The sequence below is a fragment of the Octopus sinensis genome, linkage group LG4 (assembly GCF_006345805.1).
Source record: "Octopus sinensis linkage group LG4, ASM634580v1, whole genome shotgun sequence".
In the NCBI taxonomy this organism is placed as follows: Eukaryota; Metazoa; Mollusca; class Cephalopoda; order Octopoda; family Octopodidae; genus Octopus; species Octopus sinensis.
In genome coordinates this window covers 119,523,795-119,543,061 of record NC_043000.1, presented here as the reverse complement: position 1 = coordinate 119,543,061, position 19,267 = coordinate 119,523,795, and the positions used below count along the sequence as shown (strand labels likewise).

General features: G+C 40.0%; 1 protein-coding gene and 1 long non-coding RNA gene across 4 annotated transcripts in view; one reads left to right on the top strand and one right to left on the bottom strand.

The window, feature by feature from the left end:
• LOC115210692 (kinetochore-associated protein 1) overlaps positions 1–19,267 on the top strand; it is a 115,998-nt gene that overhangs the window by 67,073 nt on the left and 29,658 nt on the right. For both annotated transcript variants that reach the window (XR_004998850.1, XM_036502411.1), the window contains exons 37-45: positions 1,632–1,785; positions 1,954–2,186; positions 3,780–3,875; positions 7,050–7,169; positions 9,076–9,192; positions 11,443–11,552; positions 12,283–12,481; positions 13,842–13,922; positions 16,237–16,332. Coding sequence is in view for 1 of the 2 variants with exons in the window: in XM_036502411.1 (XP_036358304.1) it covers positions 1,632–1,785; positions 1,954–2,186; positions 3,780–3,875; positions 7,050–7,169; positions 9,076–9,192; positions 11,443–11,552; positions 12,283–12,481; positions 13,842–13,922; positions 16,237–16,332 (1,206 nt within the window). In the remaining variant the exon portion in view is untranslated. The remainder of the gene's footprint in view (positions 1–1,631; positions 1,786–1,953; positions 2,187–3,779; positions 3,876–7,049; positions 7,170–9,075; positions 9,193–11,442; positions 11,553–12,282; positions 12,482–13,841; positions 13,923–16,236; positions 16,333–19,267) is intronic.
• LOC118763097 overlaps positions 7,554–19,267 on the bottom strand; it is a 33,004-nt gene continuing 21,290 nt past the window's right edge. For both annotated transcript variants that reach the window (XR_004998851.1, XR_004998852.1), the window contains exons 3-4: positions 17,869–17,874; positions 7,554–7,581 (exon numbers count right to left, since the gene is read on the bottom strand). This is a non-coding gene — a long non-coding RNA (uncharacterized LOC118763097). The remainder of the gene's footprint in view (positions 7,582–17,868; positions 17,875–19,267) is intronic.

Below are 19,267 nucleotides of genomic sequence, written 5' to 3'. Positions count from 1 at the left end.
ATACCCGTTGTATATGTTCCTAATATTTTCTCACACTGAACAGCCTCTCCTACTAAACACTTATCCAAAATGTCTGTCATGTTAGAGAAGAGAAGTGGTTAATAGTTCAAAATGAGATGCCATATCTTCATTGATAGGCAAAGATGCAGTTGTCTGGTTGTGAAGCCTTCTTCCCAAACATGTGGTCTCTGGTTCAGTCCCACTGCACAGCACCTTGGGCAAATATCTTCCACTGTGACTCCAGGCCAGCTAAGACCTTGGATTTGGTCAATGGAAACTGAAAGAAGCCCTATACTAGCTGATAGTCGGCTTTTGTCCATTGTATGTGTATAATTCTATTTGTTATGTTTCGTTCGTCTGACAGTCGAAAGACCCTTTCTGTTATTTCCTTGTTTTAGTGTTTGTACATTCATTTGCCTTGCTCAAGGGCTTAATGCCCTCAGCTTAACCCCTTGGCCCAACTGGTTTCGAATAGTATCAGAGAGGATTGGGCAGGAGAGATCAAGTGATGAAGATGGTGTTCAGTGAACCCATACCAATGGATGGATAAGGGTCCAGAGAAGTTGTAGATAGGGAAATGAGAGGATTGTCAAGGTGTAGAAAGGGCAGCAGTATTGGAAAGATAGAGGGTTGCGTACTAAAAATAAGGGTAACCCAAAAGGGAGTGATAAGATCAGGATTATGATGTAATTGTATGGGTTGGGTGGGATTCCATACAGTTTCTTTCTATGAGGTATTGATTGATCCTAGGTTCTAGTAGAAGACACTTGTCCAAGGTGCCATGCCGTAGGACTGAACCTAAGACCATGTGATTGAGAAGCAGACTTAACTGCACAGCAGCCATGCCTGCTCCTGTATTACTTTCTTCTTTTATTTGTCTTGGTCATTGGGATGTGACCATGCTGGAGCACTGCCTTGACAAGTTTTAGTTGAACAAATTGACCCCAGTACTTAAATTTGGTACTTATTCTATCAGTGTTCTTTTACTGAAGCACTAAGTTATAGGGCTGTAAACAAACCAACACCAGTTGTCATGTGATGATGGTGGGGAGACACACACACACAATCACACATAACAGACTTCCAACTGTTTCTTTCTATCAGATTTATTCACAAGGCATTGGTCAATTCAGAGTCATAGTAAGACATTTGTCCAAGGTACTGCGCAGTGGGACTGAACTTGAAACCATGTATTTGAAAAGCAGGTTTCGTAACCACATAGCCTTGCCTGCACCATTGTGTCTATATTTTTTATTTAGTTTTTGTTATTAAATAAATGTACATTATTTACATTTGACGGATATTTGTCCTCATCTTGTTTGTTGTGAACACAACATTTCGGCTGATATACCCTCCAGCCTTCATCAGGTGTCTTGCGAAAATTTTGAATCTGGGTTCTCATTCCTAAGGTATTTTTTGATGTTGTTATTATTATAAGCCCTAAAATTCACTCCATAATTGCCCATGGGCATATGGCATAATGGTTAAGAGCGCGGTCTACGAACCCCAAGATTCCAAGTTTGATTCCAGGCAGTGATCTGAATAATAATGATAATAACTTCCTCAAATGTACATAATGTCCATAATTCCTCGTCTCTTAAATATAGAACTGTATTAAATAATTGTTTTAGGCCTTGAATAAAGACAATGCTGCCACCTCAGACTATTGCAAATGGAGTTTAATTCCTGAGTTTAAAGAAAATTGTTTCATTATGGAGTCATCTGCCCTTGTCCCTTTGATTGCAAATTCTGTTCAACTTGATCCACTTCTAAAGAAGAGATTCAGTAAGTATTGTTTTATTTTCCCCAATATTCCAGTTTGATGTGTGGAATTTGAAATCAGAACATAACGGCTCACAAAATACTGCTAAGCATTTCGCCCGGCGCGCTAATGATTCTGCCAGCTTGCCGCCATAATGCTAATTATGCTAATTTTGTGTCTTTTCTTTACAGTTCCCCCTACACCTCCTGCTAGTGACACCGAGTCCGCAGAGGCTGCTGATAATTATATGAAAGAGTACTACAGTAAGGTGCTACAAGAGTATACCAATACAATACCACCGTTAGTGGACTATCTCAAACTTAACCGCAACTTGGAACTTGTCTACCAATATTCTATGCATTCCTTCTTTACTATTGTGGAATATTCCGTCTGCTACACTGCTGATGTCACGTTAATTAAGCAGGTAAATTTCTCACATCATCATCATCATCGTTTAACGTCCGTTTTCCATGCTAGCATGGGTTGGACAGTTCAACTGGGGTCTGGGAAGCCAGAAGGCTGCGCCAGGCCTAGTCTGATCTGGCAGTGTTTCTACAGCTGGATGCCCTTCCTAACGCCAACCACTCCGTGAGTGTAGTGGGTGCTTTTTACGTACCACCGGCACAGGTGCCAGACGAGGCTGGCAAACGGCCACGATCGGATGGTGCTTTTTATGTGCCACCAGCACGGGGGCCAGACGTGGCTGGCAACGGCCACAATCGGATGGTGCTTTTTATGTACCACCGGCACGGAGGCCAGTCGGGCGGCGCTGGCAATGGCCACGTTCGGATGGTTCTCTTATGTGTCACCGGCACTGGTATCACAGCTACAATTTCCATTGATAACAGAAAATGCTTTGACTTGTGTTTTTTGGGTTTTTTTACGCTGCTTCTTTGTTATTTTTCTTTTGTCTTGTTCCAGTCATTGGACTGCAACCATGCTGGGGCACCACCTTGAAGGGTTTTAGTCAAATGAATCAACCCTAGTGCTATTCTAAGTCTGGCGTGTATTCTATTGGTCTCATTTGCTGGACTGCTGACTTCTGGGGATGTCAACAAACCAACACCGGTTTTCAAGTTAGGTGATGAACACGCATCATCATTGTTTAACATCCGCTTTCCATGCTGTCATGGTTTCTATGACTGGATGCCCTTTGTCACCCCAAACACTCTTTTACTTGTTTCAGTCATTTGACTGCGGCCACGCTGGAGCACCGCCTTTAGTCCATCAAATCAACCCTAGGACTTATTCTTTGTAAGCCTAGTACTTATTCTGTCGGTCTCTTTTGTCGAGCCACTAAGTTATAGGGATGTAAACACACCAGCATCGGTTGTCAAACGATATTGGGGGGACAAACACACACATATATATCTGGCACATAAAAGCATCCACTACACTCTCGGAGTGGTTGGCATTAGGAAGGGCATCCAGCTGTAGAAACTCTGTCAGATCAAGATTGAAGCCTGTTGCAGCCATTTGGTTTGCCATTCCTCAGTCAAATCGTCCAACCCATGCTAGCATGGAAAGCGGACGTTAAACGATGACGATGATACAATGGGCTCCTTTCAGTTTCCGTCTACCAAATCCACTCACAAGTCTTTTGTTGGCCCGAGGCTATAGAAGACACTTGCCCAAGGTACCACACAGTGGGACTGAACCCAGAACCATGTGGTTGGTAAGCAAGCTTCTTACCACACAGCCACTCTTGCACCTATAAAGTGTATGGACATTATTATGTGGTGCCAGCACAGGAACTTTTTTACATGACACTAGTATGGGTTCTTTTCTAAAGTTTTTTTTTTTTTTTTTTTTTTTTGTCTCATATTTAAAGTAATTGTGTGGCTAAGAAATGCACTGGGTTCGATTCGTTTTATAAACCTCTTTAAACCAGTGCCCCGGTATGGCCACAATCCAATGATTGAAAGACTGAAATGAGTAAAAGAGATCTAAGTACGAAAATCTTATTCTGTACAGAGAAAATAATAGCCATTAATATTTATTTATTGTCTGATTATAGGGGAGTCATGATATCAAAGACATAATGATGAAATATCTAAACCAAATCAAAGGCACAAGTCAACATAAGGAATTGGTGATCCATCTCCTTCAGAAGGTAACTTTTCTTTCTTTTTTCTTATCTAAAATAATTTTTTATTTGTTCGTTTTCTTAAAACATTTTTACACTTCTTTTAAGCAAGTTCCATCTATATAAAGACTATATAGTGCTACTGCATGCGTGTGCACATACATGCAAGTACTGTCCAAATCTCCAACCAATCACATACAGCTAGCTGGCATTCAATTAGCGTATCAAGATTCGGGCATTTTGATTGGGTTTTGGATAGAAAATTCACAAAGATCTTAAGTAAGGTGCTAAATTTGGATGTTTTCTGTTTAATACCGACCAGAGATACACTTCTGTTGTTGTGGCTGTTAGGTTAATAGACTTTTCGCAGTTTACCGTCGTCGTTATGATTGTTTCGATTTTAGAAATGCTATTGATGGAATGGTAAATGTTCTTCTTGCTGTTTATTTACCATCTTTTTTTTTTATATTTTACTACCTACTTTTGTGTTATTCTTGTGTTGATTACTATACATCATCATTGCAGTATATTGTTGTTGCTATTGATGCTTTCATTGTTCAGCAGGAGGCAAAGGTACAGTTTGAAAGAATGATGCTGTCTATTGATCTTTTAATGGCTTTGCGGGGTGACTGGGGAAATGTGAAGATGTGCACGACCACCCTTGGACGGTTTTGAATGACCTTAGAAAGTGCGAGCCCTCTAACTGAAAAATTGTGGATTTGTATAAAGGACACACACACAGACAGACAGACATTTTACCGTTTATATACATAGAAATAATCTTGACAGTAATCTTCCAATAATATGAACAGTAATCTTCATTATTCAGCATTCATTTTCCATGCTGGCCTCAGTTTGACGGGATCCTGTGAGCTGCGGGGCCATGTCAAACTTCAGTGTCAGCACTGACATGGTTTCTAATGCCAACCACTTCACAGTGGATACTGAGTGTTCATCTTCGTGCCACCAGCACTCGTGAGGTTAAGTAATTTGCAAGGCAAGAAAAAACATGAAAAAGACCCATCGACTATGGGGATGGGGGCTTTATGACAGAGGAACAAACACGGGTATTTTGCTATAGGAGAGATATATGGTTTCCCTGCATTGTATAAGGGTGGGTGGAAGTAACCGGGGGGGGGGGATTGTAGTGATGGATTCCAGAGCGAATTTCCAAAGTACAAGAAGGTGAGCATAAGAGAAGATACAGTGGATCAGGGGTTGGGATAGTTCCATAAGAGTATGAAGGGACAATAACAGATGGTGAGCGATTGGGGGTAGAGGTGACTAGTGAGTCATGAACAGGAGTGGAGGTACTGTTAATAGGAAATACCAGTATGGAGAGGGGTTTAGATGAGAGCGATAGCAGTATGTCATGGAGGATAGGTGAATGGTGATGATGATATGCAAGGTACAGCAGCAGTGGGAAAGATGATGTAGAATCTTGTATGGACCATAGTTTTCATTTTATGTCCACTGTTCTATGCTAGCATGGTTTGAATGAATATGTATTTAATTGAGATGTTGCCCTTCCTATCACTAACAGCACAAATTTTTCAAGTAACAGATTTTTTTTTATCATTCCACTTCTTTTTGAATGTGCAGGGCCAGAGGATTATGATGACAACAAATGCCCTCATTTTTGCCTCACTGCTTTCATACAAATACAGAATATAAACCTACACACACATGACAGGCTTCTATATAGTTTCCATCTACCAATTCCACTTACAAGTTAATTATCTAGATCTTTCGCTCCCCATGGAGCATTGGTCATCAACAACTTCACTGTTCTTGACTCAGGGCCTTGAGAGAAGGCGTTCCTCTCCCAGGTCTTGTTGGCAGTGAGAATGAACTGGAAATTACTGGGTTGTGAAGCCAACATTTTGATGCTTCTGTAATTTTGCCTTTTTTCTACATAGGGGTACTATCCCTACACAAACCCCTTTCTTACCTTTCTGAAGGGATGGTCCATTATTAGTCTCACTATATGCTGAGATGAATTTTAGTCAAGTTAATTGATCCCAGTACCATAAATCTTCGAGTATAATACGCAGGGGATTGGGGGGGGAGGGGCTGTACCTCTGAAACACTTAAACCTTGTGTATAATACGCACTCCTTTTCTAACTTGAGTCGTTCATAATTAAGCCAGCAGCACCTAGTCGAACAAACACTTCCGCGCATGCGTAATACAATAATGGTGATGTTCTTAACTGTTATATGGGAATGTAAATATGTTTGCAAATTGTTTTTGTTACATGTTATTCTGTGTTCTGAATACTTTTATTTTAATAAATGTTGCTTACTGCAAGTTATGGATGATTCTTTTATGACTTCATTGCTTTCAGACTTAGCTTCAGGTATTTTCGCACCCGACATCACAAAATGCGTCTGAATAAACATTGCCGGACAGCAAATAGACTCAGACATTGCTTAGAAAATAGTTTACATTTTTAACCTCGTATATAGTACGCACGAGGGATTTGGGGGAAAAAAATGCAGATTATACTCGAGGATTTACGGTACTTAAGATGTTTTTAAGCCTGGTATTTATTCTATCAGTCTCTTTTGCCAAACCACTAAGTTACAAGTATGTAAACACAACACCCATTATCAAGCTGTTGTTGGGGACAAACACATGCACACATATGTAATGGGCTTCTTTCAGTTTCCTTTTAACACATCCACTCACAAGACTTTGGTCAGCCTGAGGCTAGAGTAGAAGACACTTGCCCAAAGTGTCATGCAATAGGACTGAACCCAGAACCATGTGGTTGAGAAGCAGACCTTTTACTACAGAGCCATGCCTGCACCTATTCATATTATTATTACTTGAATATAGGTGCAGGCTTGGTGGTGTGGTAAGACGCTCTGCTTCCCGACCACATGGTTCCAGGTTTCAGTCCCACTGCATGGCACCATGGGCAAGTCCCTCCTATTTTAGCCTTAGGCCGATCAAGGCCTTGCGAGTGTCTTTGTGTCCCTCACCACTTATTGACAACCGGTGTTGGTGTGTTTACATCCCCATAACTTAATGGTTCTGCAAAAGGAACATTGATAGAATAAGTACTAAGCTTCAAAAAAAAAAAAAAAAAGTCGACTAAAATTCTTCAAGGCAGTGCCCCAGCATGGCCATAGCCATATGACTGAATCAAGTAAAAGGTAAAAGATATTTATCATCTCTGTTCCCCTCTTACCAACAGGTGTTCAGCCAACGTAATGTGGACCACAGGTACGCTCTTGGTTTGGCCTGGAGTCTCCCGAAGAATATTTTGAGTGTTTTGAAGAAAATGCGAAAAGATTTCAATTACCGAGGACAAATGGTGAGGAATTATTGTTTGTTTTTGTGAGTTCAAAGATCTTATCAGTTAGACTTGATGTCTTCTTGTAAGGAAAAACTTGAAGGATTGTTGGTTTAATCCTTCGACATGTCAAAATGTAATACTTATTTATTCACGCAGTTTTGAATTGATCCTGCTCTGAGATTTCAATGATGTAATTGTTTATTTTCAGAATAACACGGTAAGGCATGTGTGAGTGGCCAGATCCGACCAGTTTGAACATAAATCAGTGAAAATATTTGGGCCAGATACAACCTGTTTAAATGCTTATAGATTCTCTCTCTCTTTCTTATATATATATATATATATGCCAGCACCGCCCCGACTGGCTTCTGTGCAGGTGGCACATAAAAAGCACCAACTGACCGTGGCCGATGCCAGACCCCTCTGGCACCTGTGCAGGTGGCACGTAAAAAGCACCCACTACACTCGCGGAGTGGTTGGCGTTAGGAAGGGCATCCAGCTGTAGAAACACTGCCAGACCAGACTGGAGCCTGGGGCAGCCCCTGGCTCCCCAGACCCCGGTCGAAACCGTCCAACCCGTGCTAGCGCGGAAAACGGACGTTAAACGATGATGATGATGAGATATATATATATATATATAGAGAGAGAGAGAGGGAGAGAGAGACTATTCTAATATTAGTTCTAAATCTCAATGAGAAACATGCAGTAACAGTACCATAAAATTTATTTGCCAACTTAAAGTGACAGTCCTGGTTAGGACAAATGTTACTGCTATTTAGCCCCAGGAAGATATCTTCTCCGGCTGGCTATCGGCGCACTAATTGCATCCTTATATTTTCAAATAAGGGAGGTAGTATCCCCTAGTTCCCTTGTTCGAAAATATAAGGATGCATTTAATGTGTCGATAGCCAGCTGAAGAAGATATTTTCCTGAGGCTGAATAACAGTAACATTTGTCATAACCAGGACTGCTATTTTAAGTAGGCAAATTTACTTTACTATATGTATGTATAAATATATTGTTGGAATTTACAGAAAAACAAAAGACGAAGACAGGTGTATGATCAACAAACAGGTGTATTAGTTTAACGCTTGGGAAGGTGAAAAGGTATTTTATGTTTCAAGCCTACACTTTTCAACAGAAAAGCACACAAGAAAATAAACAGATAGAGAATAAAAATAAGCTTTAGCGGCTAGCAGTCAATCATGGCAGCTGGCTGGGCAGAAGTGCTTAGACAAGAGAGCTAGGAAGAAGGGGAGATAATAAAGTATTGGTGATCCCAAAACGAAGGTGTGTGTGGATGGTGAGGCTGGTGACTTTGATGTATGGGTGATGGGAAGTGGTCAGTATATATACATATGTGTGTATATCATCATCATCATCTAACGTCCGGTTTCCATGCTGGCATGGGTTGGGCGGTTCGACTGGGGTCTGGGAAGCCAAGAGGCTGCACCAGACGCCAATCTTGAGTGACTTAAACTTAAGTTTGATTTAATCTAACTTGATAGTTTTCCCTTTGTGCTTTTTACATTCATAAACATTACTTTCTCACCAAGCAAGTAAGACCTATGTTGTCGAATGAGTCATAAATGGATTGGCAGAGGGTGACATCAGTCTTTGTAGAGTATGTATTTAGTGGAGGCACATGGCTTAGTGGTTAAGGTGTTAAACTCATGATTCTAACATTGTGGTTTCGATTCCTGGACTAGGCAATATGCTGTGTTCTTCACCAAAGAACTTTATTTCACATAGCTCCTGTCATTCAGTTTGTGAAAATGAAGATTCCTCCCTGGAAGGGATGCTGGCCCCTTCCAGGAAAGAATATATATGCCAGAGAAACTGGGAAACCAGCCCATTTGCTCCTTAGAAAGTAATATGTACTAACCATGTGTTTTTTTCTTTTTTTTTTAAATTCATTTCACAGGCCATGGCTAAAGTAGGAAATGCTTTGGCTGTCCTTCACAAAGAACATGATGAGATTGCAAAGTGTACAGAACTTGAAACCAGTGCGTACTGGGGGTATCAGCTTGGAAAATACAAGGTATGGTATGATTAATTATACTGGAGTCTGTTAAATCAACTAAGCCTCTATTACCTATGAATCTGTCTGTGGCCTTGTGTCACTTTGAGTTATACTGGTAGACATTATTTCATTATGCGGATCTTTTCGGTTTGAACGGCAGTTTTTTCTAGCGGTGTCATATGATATTGTCACCCATAATTATGACCCTAGTATCGATCTATTGCATTTCAATCTGTTTTAGGATTAGGGGTGGAGGGAAGGGTATCTTTTTTTCTTCAGAAATGTAAATAAACCCAATCTGTTTCTTAAACGAGGGAAATATTCATACGGCACAATGCTTTTTAACTCAATAGATGCCATTGATTGGTTGAAATTGCAGAAATTAAAGAAGCAAAACAGCAAATATCTTACAAACTATAGAATTTTCTTATTAAAGCCAAGAGAAAAAGATGTTTTATAAACAGTATACAAAGTTTAAAAGAGTTTAGTTACGTGGAAATTATTTTAAAAAACTGCTGTTCAAACCGAAAAGATCCCATTATACAACCATAATATACCTTCAAGTATATTAAAGGCATATAACTCAATACCGTGTCTTACCTGTGTTAGTAGTGCAATACAATCATTGTTGATAGTATATTATGGTTGTATAACAAAATGCAGAGTCCCTACCAGCCATTAATATGTATGTACCAGTTGCCAGAAATCCTCATCATCATTCAACATCTGTTGTCCATGCTGGCATGGGTTGGACGGTTTGACCAAGGCTGGTAAGCTGAGGGGCTACATCAGATTCCAGTCTGATTTGGCATGATTTCTACAGCTGGATGCCCTTCCTAACGCCAACCACTCCGAGACTAATGGGTGCCATTTGCATGACACCAGTATCGGCTACAACTGCGATTTTACTTGATTTGATGGGTCTTCCTCTCAAACACGATATAATGCCAAGGTCCCAGTCATCCGTCATTGCCTCCGCGAGGCCCATCCAGTTTTGTTACAACACTAAATTTAGTGGCTATTTCAGCAATGAGTTTGTGGATGGTTAATGGATTGGATGCAGTGCCAAAGAAGGAGCAAGAACTCCTTGAAATCTCCATATATGCCCATCACCTATTTTTTTAGCTTCGATTGCATTGTTTACATACTTTTTTTTTTTTTTTTTTTACTCTCTCTCTTTTTACTTGTTTCAGTCATTTGACTGTGGCCATGCTGGAGCACCGCCTTTAGTTAAGCAAATCTACCCTGGGTCTTACTCTTTGTAAGCCTAGTACTTATTCTATCGGTCTCTTTTGCCGAACCGCTAAGTTACGGGGATGTAAACACACCAGCATCGGTTGTCAAGCGATGTTGGGGGGACAAACACAGACACACAAGCATATACACACACGCACGCATATATACGATGGGCTTCTTTCAGTTTCCGTCTACCAAATCCACTAACAAGGCTTTGATCGGCCCGAGGCTATAGTAGAAGACACTTGCCCAAGGTGCCATGCAGTGGGACTGAACCCAGAACCATGAGGTTGGTAAGTAAGCTACTTACCACACTGCCACTCCTGCGCCTAGTCATATTCATATAAGAAATGTCATAATTTTCAGTGCTGGCCCCTAATTCTTATAGAAAATCTCAGGAGATAACTTCAAAAAGTGACGACACGAAAGGGGAAGCAAAAAATGCCGAAGTGGTCAAGTTTTTTTTTTTTTTTTTTCTCTAGCACATGAAAATCTAGCTTGGACAGCTGATACTACTTAAGCCCTTCAGTCTCTGTGGAGTATTGTTCCCATCTGCTGTGACCATGTGGCTTGGGGGTCAACTAACACAAGCCATCGACCCACCCAGAGGACACAGTAAGCAGGGTGTAACTTGGATAATCAGGCAACATGGTCAAAAGGTCTGAGCTGGCTCCCACAAATCATACACCAGGATGCATCCCAGTTTCTGAAGGGAATCGTTGGTTGGATACCAAATCTGACCAATGGTAACCTATGATCTTACAAAGCATCCTGGTACCAAATGTGTTCGGGCCCCCACACCAGGGTATACTGCAATCAGTGCACTGTCTTGAGTGACTGCATTTAAGCTGGTGTTATCCAGGTATGCCAAGACAGAACTAACAAGCAAGATTTGGTCTCTTCCCCCATCCTAACCCACCATGCATGGGAAGGCAGCAGATGTAAATAAGAACTGAATTAGATTGCGAAGACTCAGTCAACCCCTGTTAGCATGGAAAGCAGATGATGACTATCTTTATGTTTTGATTTCAGATATGTTTCAAAGATGCGTTCCATGGCCCACTAAATGAGAAATACAAAGTTCTACAGCAAATGGTAGGCTGCAGTGCCATTGATACTGAAGTCATCAAAAAGTTCTGCAAGTGAGTTTACCATTTACAATTTCTTTGCAATCATGCATACGTACAATTTCATTATATATATATATATATATTGCTGACCAAAGCCTTGTGAATGAATTTGGAAGATGGAAACTGACAGAAGCCTGTCGTGTGTGTGTGTGTATATATATACACACACACGTGTGTATATAGGGCATCCAGCTGTAGAAACATTGCCAGATCAAACTGGGCCTGGTGTAGCCTTCTGGCCTCCCAGACCCCAGTTGAACAGTCCAACCAATGCTAGCATTGAAAGCGGATGCTAAATGATGATGATGATGATGATGATGATGATGATAAATGGAGTTAAACGCAGGTGTTATTCAAATTCTTTTACTTCCGACACGTGTTTCAAAGATATCACTGATATTTATTCCAAAGGAATAGAAATGGTGTAAAACAATGTAATCTTCTCTTCAGGGAAGTGAAAAAATGAAACTCGTCAATAGAAGTGATGTAAGTGGAGTAAGAATTAGGTAACTCATTTAACTGAGTTCAAACCTGTTTTTCGTTTTAGAATACTAACATGACAGGATTTCAATGTTTAAACCATCATGGGTCTATTGGAAAGAACTGAAGATTCTTGAGTATGTGATAGGGTTTAGGGCCTTGATGGGGTTTAACAATGGGCAAAATACACACATCTATTTATATCCAGTTTTCCATCTATCAAATCCACTCATATATATATATACAATTTATTTCTTTTCAGAGATTTCGAAATTGAGGAAACTGATGGCTTGCTGTTGTCCTTGAAATATTTAATCAAGAACATTTCTGCCTCCTATACACAGTTGTCTACCTTCAGCGCTTCCCATCATCACCACCAGCTGACAAGAGTGCTTAAAATTATACGAAGCGTGAAATCAAAATCAAGACTTTTTAAAGAACTCACACAATTGATTAATTTGGTCAGTATTCTTCTCCATATATTTTTGTTACCCTAATAAATCTTATTCAGCCCTTTCCTTTCAACTGTCCTTGTTCTGTCTCTTTCTCTGCCTCCACTCCTCTAATTTTTTTTTAACCATTTAGCATTTAATCCATTAGCACCCATGGTCCTTCTTTTTAGGACCGGAAGGATAACCCATCATATTTCTGCAACACCTGTATTTTTCTGAGATATCTTTAGTTAGTCATCAAGACTGAAGTGTCTTTCAAATAATGTAATAAACATTTTTTTTTTATATATTTAGTATCAGATAAAGTTTACTCTTTACTCTTTTACTTGTTTCAGTCATGTGACTGTGGCCATGCTGGAGCACTGATTTTAGTCGATCAAATCGACCCAGGACTTATTCTTTGTAAGCCTAGTACTTATTCTATCAGTCTCTTTTGCCGAACCGCTAAGTTACAGGGACATAAACACACTAGCATCGGTTGTTGAGCGATGTTGGGGGGACAAACACATATGCACACACACACACACACATGCGTACATATATATACGACTGGCTTCTTTCAGTTTCGGTCTACCAAATCCACTCGCAAGGCTTTGGTCAGCCTGAGGTTATAGTAGAAGACACTTGCCCAAGGTGCCACATAGTGGGATGGAACCCAGAACCATGTGGTTGGGAAAGAAGCTACTTACTGCGCAGCCACTCCTAAAAAACTTCTTTTTTTTTTTTTTGTAATAAATCAAAAAAAAAATTGGGGCACTACTAGGTTAAACTGGTCAATTCCAACCTGCCCAGCACATTATGTAAAGTGCTTGGCGTTAGGAAGGACATCCTGCTGTAGAAATTGTAAAAGAGAATAGTAGTCTGGACAGCTCCTTTCTCACCATCCAACCCATGCCGGCATGGAAAGCATATTAAATTATAATGATGATGGTGATGATATTCTACATGTTTTATGTTCAAATTGGCCAGATCTGGCTTCTCGTATTTAGCCTACAATGTTAATCTACAAACAAACAATTACATCAAAATCTCAAAGCTATTTGATAATTTATAATTAATTCTAAACAATGTGAATAAAACATTACATTTGACAGTAATCTGAATGCTAATGAGTTAATTTTTCAATCCCATTTGTTACCTTTTCCTTCTTGCTTCTTTCCTCCCTGACCCCCACCTCTCTCAAATTTTAGTAATAGGTTTAAAGACCTAGATTCACAACGTTTCCCCCACACACACACACTTTGCCAAAATTCCAAGCAACGGTCTTTTCCCTGTAACTTTGCAAAGAGAGGAGGTAATAAACCCAAGATTCCCCCTTGGTTGTCTCTGTTGTAAGAGTCGTCATGTCAGTTCTTCCTCCAATCAACAGGTCAATACGTATGACTACGAAACTCTGTCGCTGGTTCTTGATGAAGCCTTCAAGATTGAGGAGAATTCCTTCCTTGATAAGGTGAGTTCAACATTATTATAATTCTGAAGGAACTCTGCCCTTTGCTCCTTGCACAGTTGTGGTATACTTCCTTGTCTTTCTCCCCTCTCTCTCTCTTTCCATGCATACATAGTTATTATATTTTTTATTATTATATTGGGGAGACCTATTGAGTCAAGTACATCAACGTCAAAATAAATATCAAATGGAAATTGTAGTTGTGATACCTGTACCGGTGGCACGTAAAAAAGCACCATCCAAACGTAGCCAATGCTAGCGCCGCCTTGACTGGCTTCTGTGCCAGTGGCACGTAAAAAGCACCAACCAATCGTGGCCGCTGCCAGCCTCCCCTGGCACCTGTGCCAGTGGCACGTAAAAAGCACCAACCGATCATGACCGCTGCCAGCCTCCCCTGGCAGATAAAAAGCATTCACTACACTCACAGACTGGTTGGCGTTAGGAAGGGCATCCAGCTGTAGAAACACTGCCAGATCAGACTAGAGCCTGGTGCAGCCTCCTGGCTTCCCAGACCCTGGTCGAACCGTCCAATGATGATGATATTTGAAGCTTTAACCGGTTTCACAGTTTACTCTGATTTTCAAAAATTTGAAATAGAAAGACGTGGCTTATGTCGCATTGTTTGGCTTCTGACAAGTGTTTGAAGCTTGCCCTGTTTTTATAGCTTGTTTGAAGCTTGCCCTAAATCTTTAAATATAATAAAAATTACATTGACTATTTTCAGTGCATTTTCAATATCTGTTTTTCCTATATTTCTACTCGTGTGGAATAAAATAACTTTGTTTTATATATATATATATCTATAATATAAATTGGACACGGGCGATCATTGTATTCTTTCTTGTCTTGAGGTTCACAGCCAAACGGCTGGGGGGATTCGCACACATGTGGAGACGGGTGCATAGATTGGAATGCAGTTTGTATTTTTTTCCTAGCCCCCATACTCACCGAGAAAATCGATCTGACAGTGGGATGGGAGAAATTTTCATACAGCTGGAGGCTCCAATCGAAACAGGGGACCCGAAATGATATGGTTGAGAAACACTATTATAGATTATACCTAACCGAAAACGATCACATCCACATCATCCAAACAGACTGGGTGAAACCGGGCTTAACTGCTAGTTTATTTATATATATATATATATTATATATATATATATATATAATAAATAATATATATATATATATATATAATATATATATATAATAATATATATATAAATATATATATATAATATATATATAAAAATTAAATTAGAGATAAAACCACTATTATGCAAATCAAACAGTGAAAAACGTAAACCAAAACATAGAAATAATATATAGATATAAAATTTAAAATTTATTTATATTTATAAATATTTTTTTTAACTATCAAAAAGTTTAATATAATATAAGTAAATACTTATATTATATTAAATTTTTTAATACTTTTTGATATTTATAAAAAAAATAATCTATAAATATAAATTAAAAATTTTAAATTTAAATATTTTAAATTTTATATTTTATATATTTTGTATATTATATTAATTATTTTTATCTTTGTTTTGGTTTGTTTTTCACTGTTTGATTTGCCTAATAGTGGCTTTATCTCTTTAATTTATATTTATACTGTGAAATTAGATTTAATCCTAAATCTAATTTTTCCCTGTAAGTTTGGATTTACTCCCTATTATTATTATTATTATTATTATTATTATTATTATTATCATCACTGGCTTCTGCACCAGTTTTGCGTAGCCCCAGCCCATTCAAAGTACCTTGGATTGCAGAACGACCTGCTGTGCTTGGGGAGACCTATTGAGTCAAGTACATGAACATCGAAATAAATATCAAACGGAAATAGTTGTGATACCTGTGCCGGTGGCACGTAAAAAGCACCATCCGAACGTGGCCAATGCCAGTGCCGCCTTGACTGGCTTCTGTGCCGGTGGCACGTAAAAAGCACCAACCGATCGTGGCCACTGCCAGCCTCCCCTGGCACCTGTGCCGGTGGAACGTAAAAAGCACCCACTACACTCACGGAGTAGTTGGCGTTGGGAAGGGCATCCAGCTGTAGAAACACTGCCAAATCAGACTGAAGCCTGGTGCAGCCTCCTGGCTTTCCAGACGCCGGTCGAACAATCCAACCCGTACTAGCATGGAAAACGGACGTTAAACGATGATGATGATATACATATACACACAACGGCAAATTCTACCCAAAGGCAAATTCCAAGTATAGCCACAATGTAATAACTGAAACAAGATGCTTCCATCTAACCATCTTCTATCAGCAATCCAGAAAAATCTTGTATTTTTTTCATTTCAGTGTAAAAAAGTGCTGGACTGGTTGAAGAATTACAAGAGAGCAGCTCCCATTTCTGACTATGAACTGCATTTCTGCACAGAAGGAATTCAGGAGAATGTAAGTCTTTTCTTTTAGGTGTTAGTTTTGATCCTTTTTATGTTAACTCTTCAGCATTTAACCCTTTTGTTACTGTATTTATTTTGAGATGCTCTGTTTCTTTCAATTACTTTAAATATTACAAAGAATTTAGTAAAATTACTTAGTTATCATTCAGCTAATGTTAGGAACATAAATTGTGACTAAGGTTTGGAATATTTTAATTCAAATCTTATGAAAAAAAAAGACATTTGTACTACAGAGGTGGTTTCAGCTGGGTTGGTATCGAAAGGGTTAAGAATTGTTTCTCTATTGTATATTTTAACCCTTTTGTTACCATATTTATTTTGAGATGCTCTGTGTTTCTTTCAATTACTTTAAATATAACAAAGATTTTAGTAAAATTACTTAGTTATCATTCAACTAGTGTTAGGAACATAAATAGTGACTAAGGTTTGGTGGAAGATTTTAATTCAAAGCTTATGAAAACATGATGTTTGTACTCAGAGCTGGTTTCAGCCTGGTTAGTAACAAAAGGGTTAATCTGGCCATATCCAGTCCAAATATTCTACTTGTTGAAACAGACCAGGTCCATCTTCTCACACCTACCCTACACTGTCATTCTAAAAATATACAAACACACTTTCGACATCTTGAAGCTACAAGGTAGGACCATTTAGCCGGTGTCTGAGGGGTGTGTGTATGAAGCATGGGAAGATCAGGCGAAAGCTTAGAGAGAATGAACCTATGGAAAATAAAGGTACGTTGCCTTTTTATGTGTCTGATTTGTGGAAGGAAATGCTTAAGTCATGCAGGCTGTTATTCACAACAGAACATGTGCAACCCGTGGAAAGGTGTGCCGTTCAGTTGGAGGATTAAAAAGACAGATCAGAACACTTCATACTGTGGTACCTGTTCACTCTGCTAGCCAGCACAGCTGTGCGTTATTGCAATAGAATGTACAAACCTTTGGCTAGGCTCAAGAGTCATACAAGGGCCTCACATTACATCAACAATGACTCATTTCAATGATTCTTTTTAGCAATGGCTTTGCTCAGATACAAGAAAGCAGCTAAGATATATATATATATATATATATATATATATTTATTTTTATTTTTCTCTCCTTGTTTCTTTCTGTGGCCCTTTCTGTAGAAGAGCGTAGGCTCGAAATGTAAAAGACTTTTTCTATTTCTGAGCGCTATACTAATACATCTGTTTGTTTGTACACCTCCTGTCTTCGTCTTTTGTTGTTTTTTTTTCGGAAACTTTCCCTATACATATATATATATATATATGGCTCAGTGGTTACAGCGTTGAGCTTACGATTGCGAGGTTGTGAGTTCGAATCGTAGACCGGGCTGCGTGTTGTGTTCTTGAGCAAGACACTTCATTTCACATTGCTCCAATTCACTCAGCTGTAGAAATGAGTTGTGGCATCACAGGTGCCAAGCTGTATTGGCTTTGCCTTTCCCTTGGATAACACTGGTGGCTTGGAGAAGGGAGACCGGTATGCATGGGCGACTGCTGGTCTTCCATAAACAACCTTGCTCAGACTTGTGCCTTGGAGGGTAACTTCCTAGGTGCAATCGCATGGTCAGTCATGACCGAAGGGGGTTTCAGCATATGTATATAGGAAATGGAAGAGGGAATATATGAGAATTTATTATTAATCACGATAATTGTTCCAACACATCTAGCATTGATTCCTCATGGGTGGGACATTCAACAATTGGTTCAGGAGCATCCGGCGGTGCAGATGTATCTTGTCAGGTCATTAATAAATAAAACTCATTTTATATATATATATATGCGCCGCCCTGACTGGCCTCCGTGCCGGTGGCACATAAAAAGCACCATCCGATCATGGCCGTTGCCAGCTTCGTCTGGTCTCCATGCCGGTGGCACATAAAAAGCACCATCCGATCATGGCCGTTGCCAGCTTCGTCTGGTCTCCATGCCGGTGGCACTTAAAAAGCACCATCTGATTGTAGCCATTGCCAGCCTGGTCTGGCACCTGTGCCGGTGGCATGTAAAAAGCACCCACTACACTCACGGAGTGGTTGGCATTAGGAAGGGCATCCAGCTGTAGAAACACTGCCAGATCAGACTGGGCCTAGTGCAGCCTTCTGGCTTCCCAGACCCCAGTTGAACCGTCCAACCCATGCTAGCATGGAAAGCGGACGTTAAACGATGATGATGATGATGATTGCAGTGCAGGCATGGCTAGGCAATTAAGAAGTAACTTCCTAACCTCATGGTTTCAGGTTCAGTCCCACCGCATTGCACCTTGGCCAAGAGTCTTCTATTATAGATTTGGTAGCAGAATCTGAATGAAGCCTGCCCTGCATGTTTGTTTCCTTCTCTTGACATCACATGGTACTTCTAAATGAGCTGCGTTACCCTGCACTCGGTGTCATTCATTTCCAGTACATTCTGTGGAAGCATGTCTGGCCATTGGAAAATATTACCTTGTGTGGAAATAGGCGAGGGTTGGCAACAGGAAGGGCAGCTAGCTATAGAAAATCTACCTTGGTAAAATCTGACTGACCCTTTTTGTAAGCATGGAAAGGTGAACATTAGAACAGTGATGATATATAGATACTTTCACCAACCGATCGTGGCCGTTGCCAGCCTCCCCTGGTACATAAAAAGCACCAACCGATCGTGGCCGTTGCCAGCCTCCCCTGGCACGTAAAAAGCACCCACTACACTCACGGAGTGGTTGGCGTTAGGAAGGGAATCCAGCTGTAGAAACACTGCCAGATCAGACTGGAGCCTGGCGCAGCCTCCTGACTTCCCAGACCCCGGTCAGACCGTCCAACCGATGCTAGCATGGAAAACAGACGTTAAACAATGATGATGATGACCTTATCTGTAAGACCCAACATCTTAAAATCTCGGCTCCCTTCTTCTAATGTCATTGATGGCTAATGATCTTTTTTGGTCTCCAGCT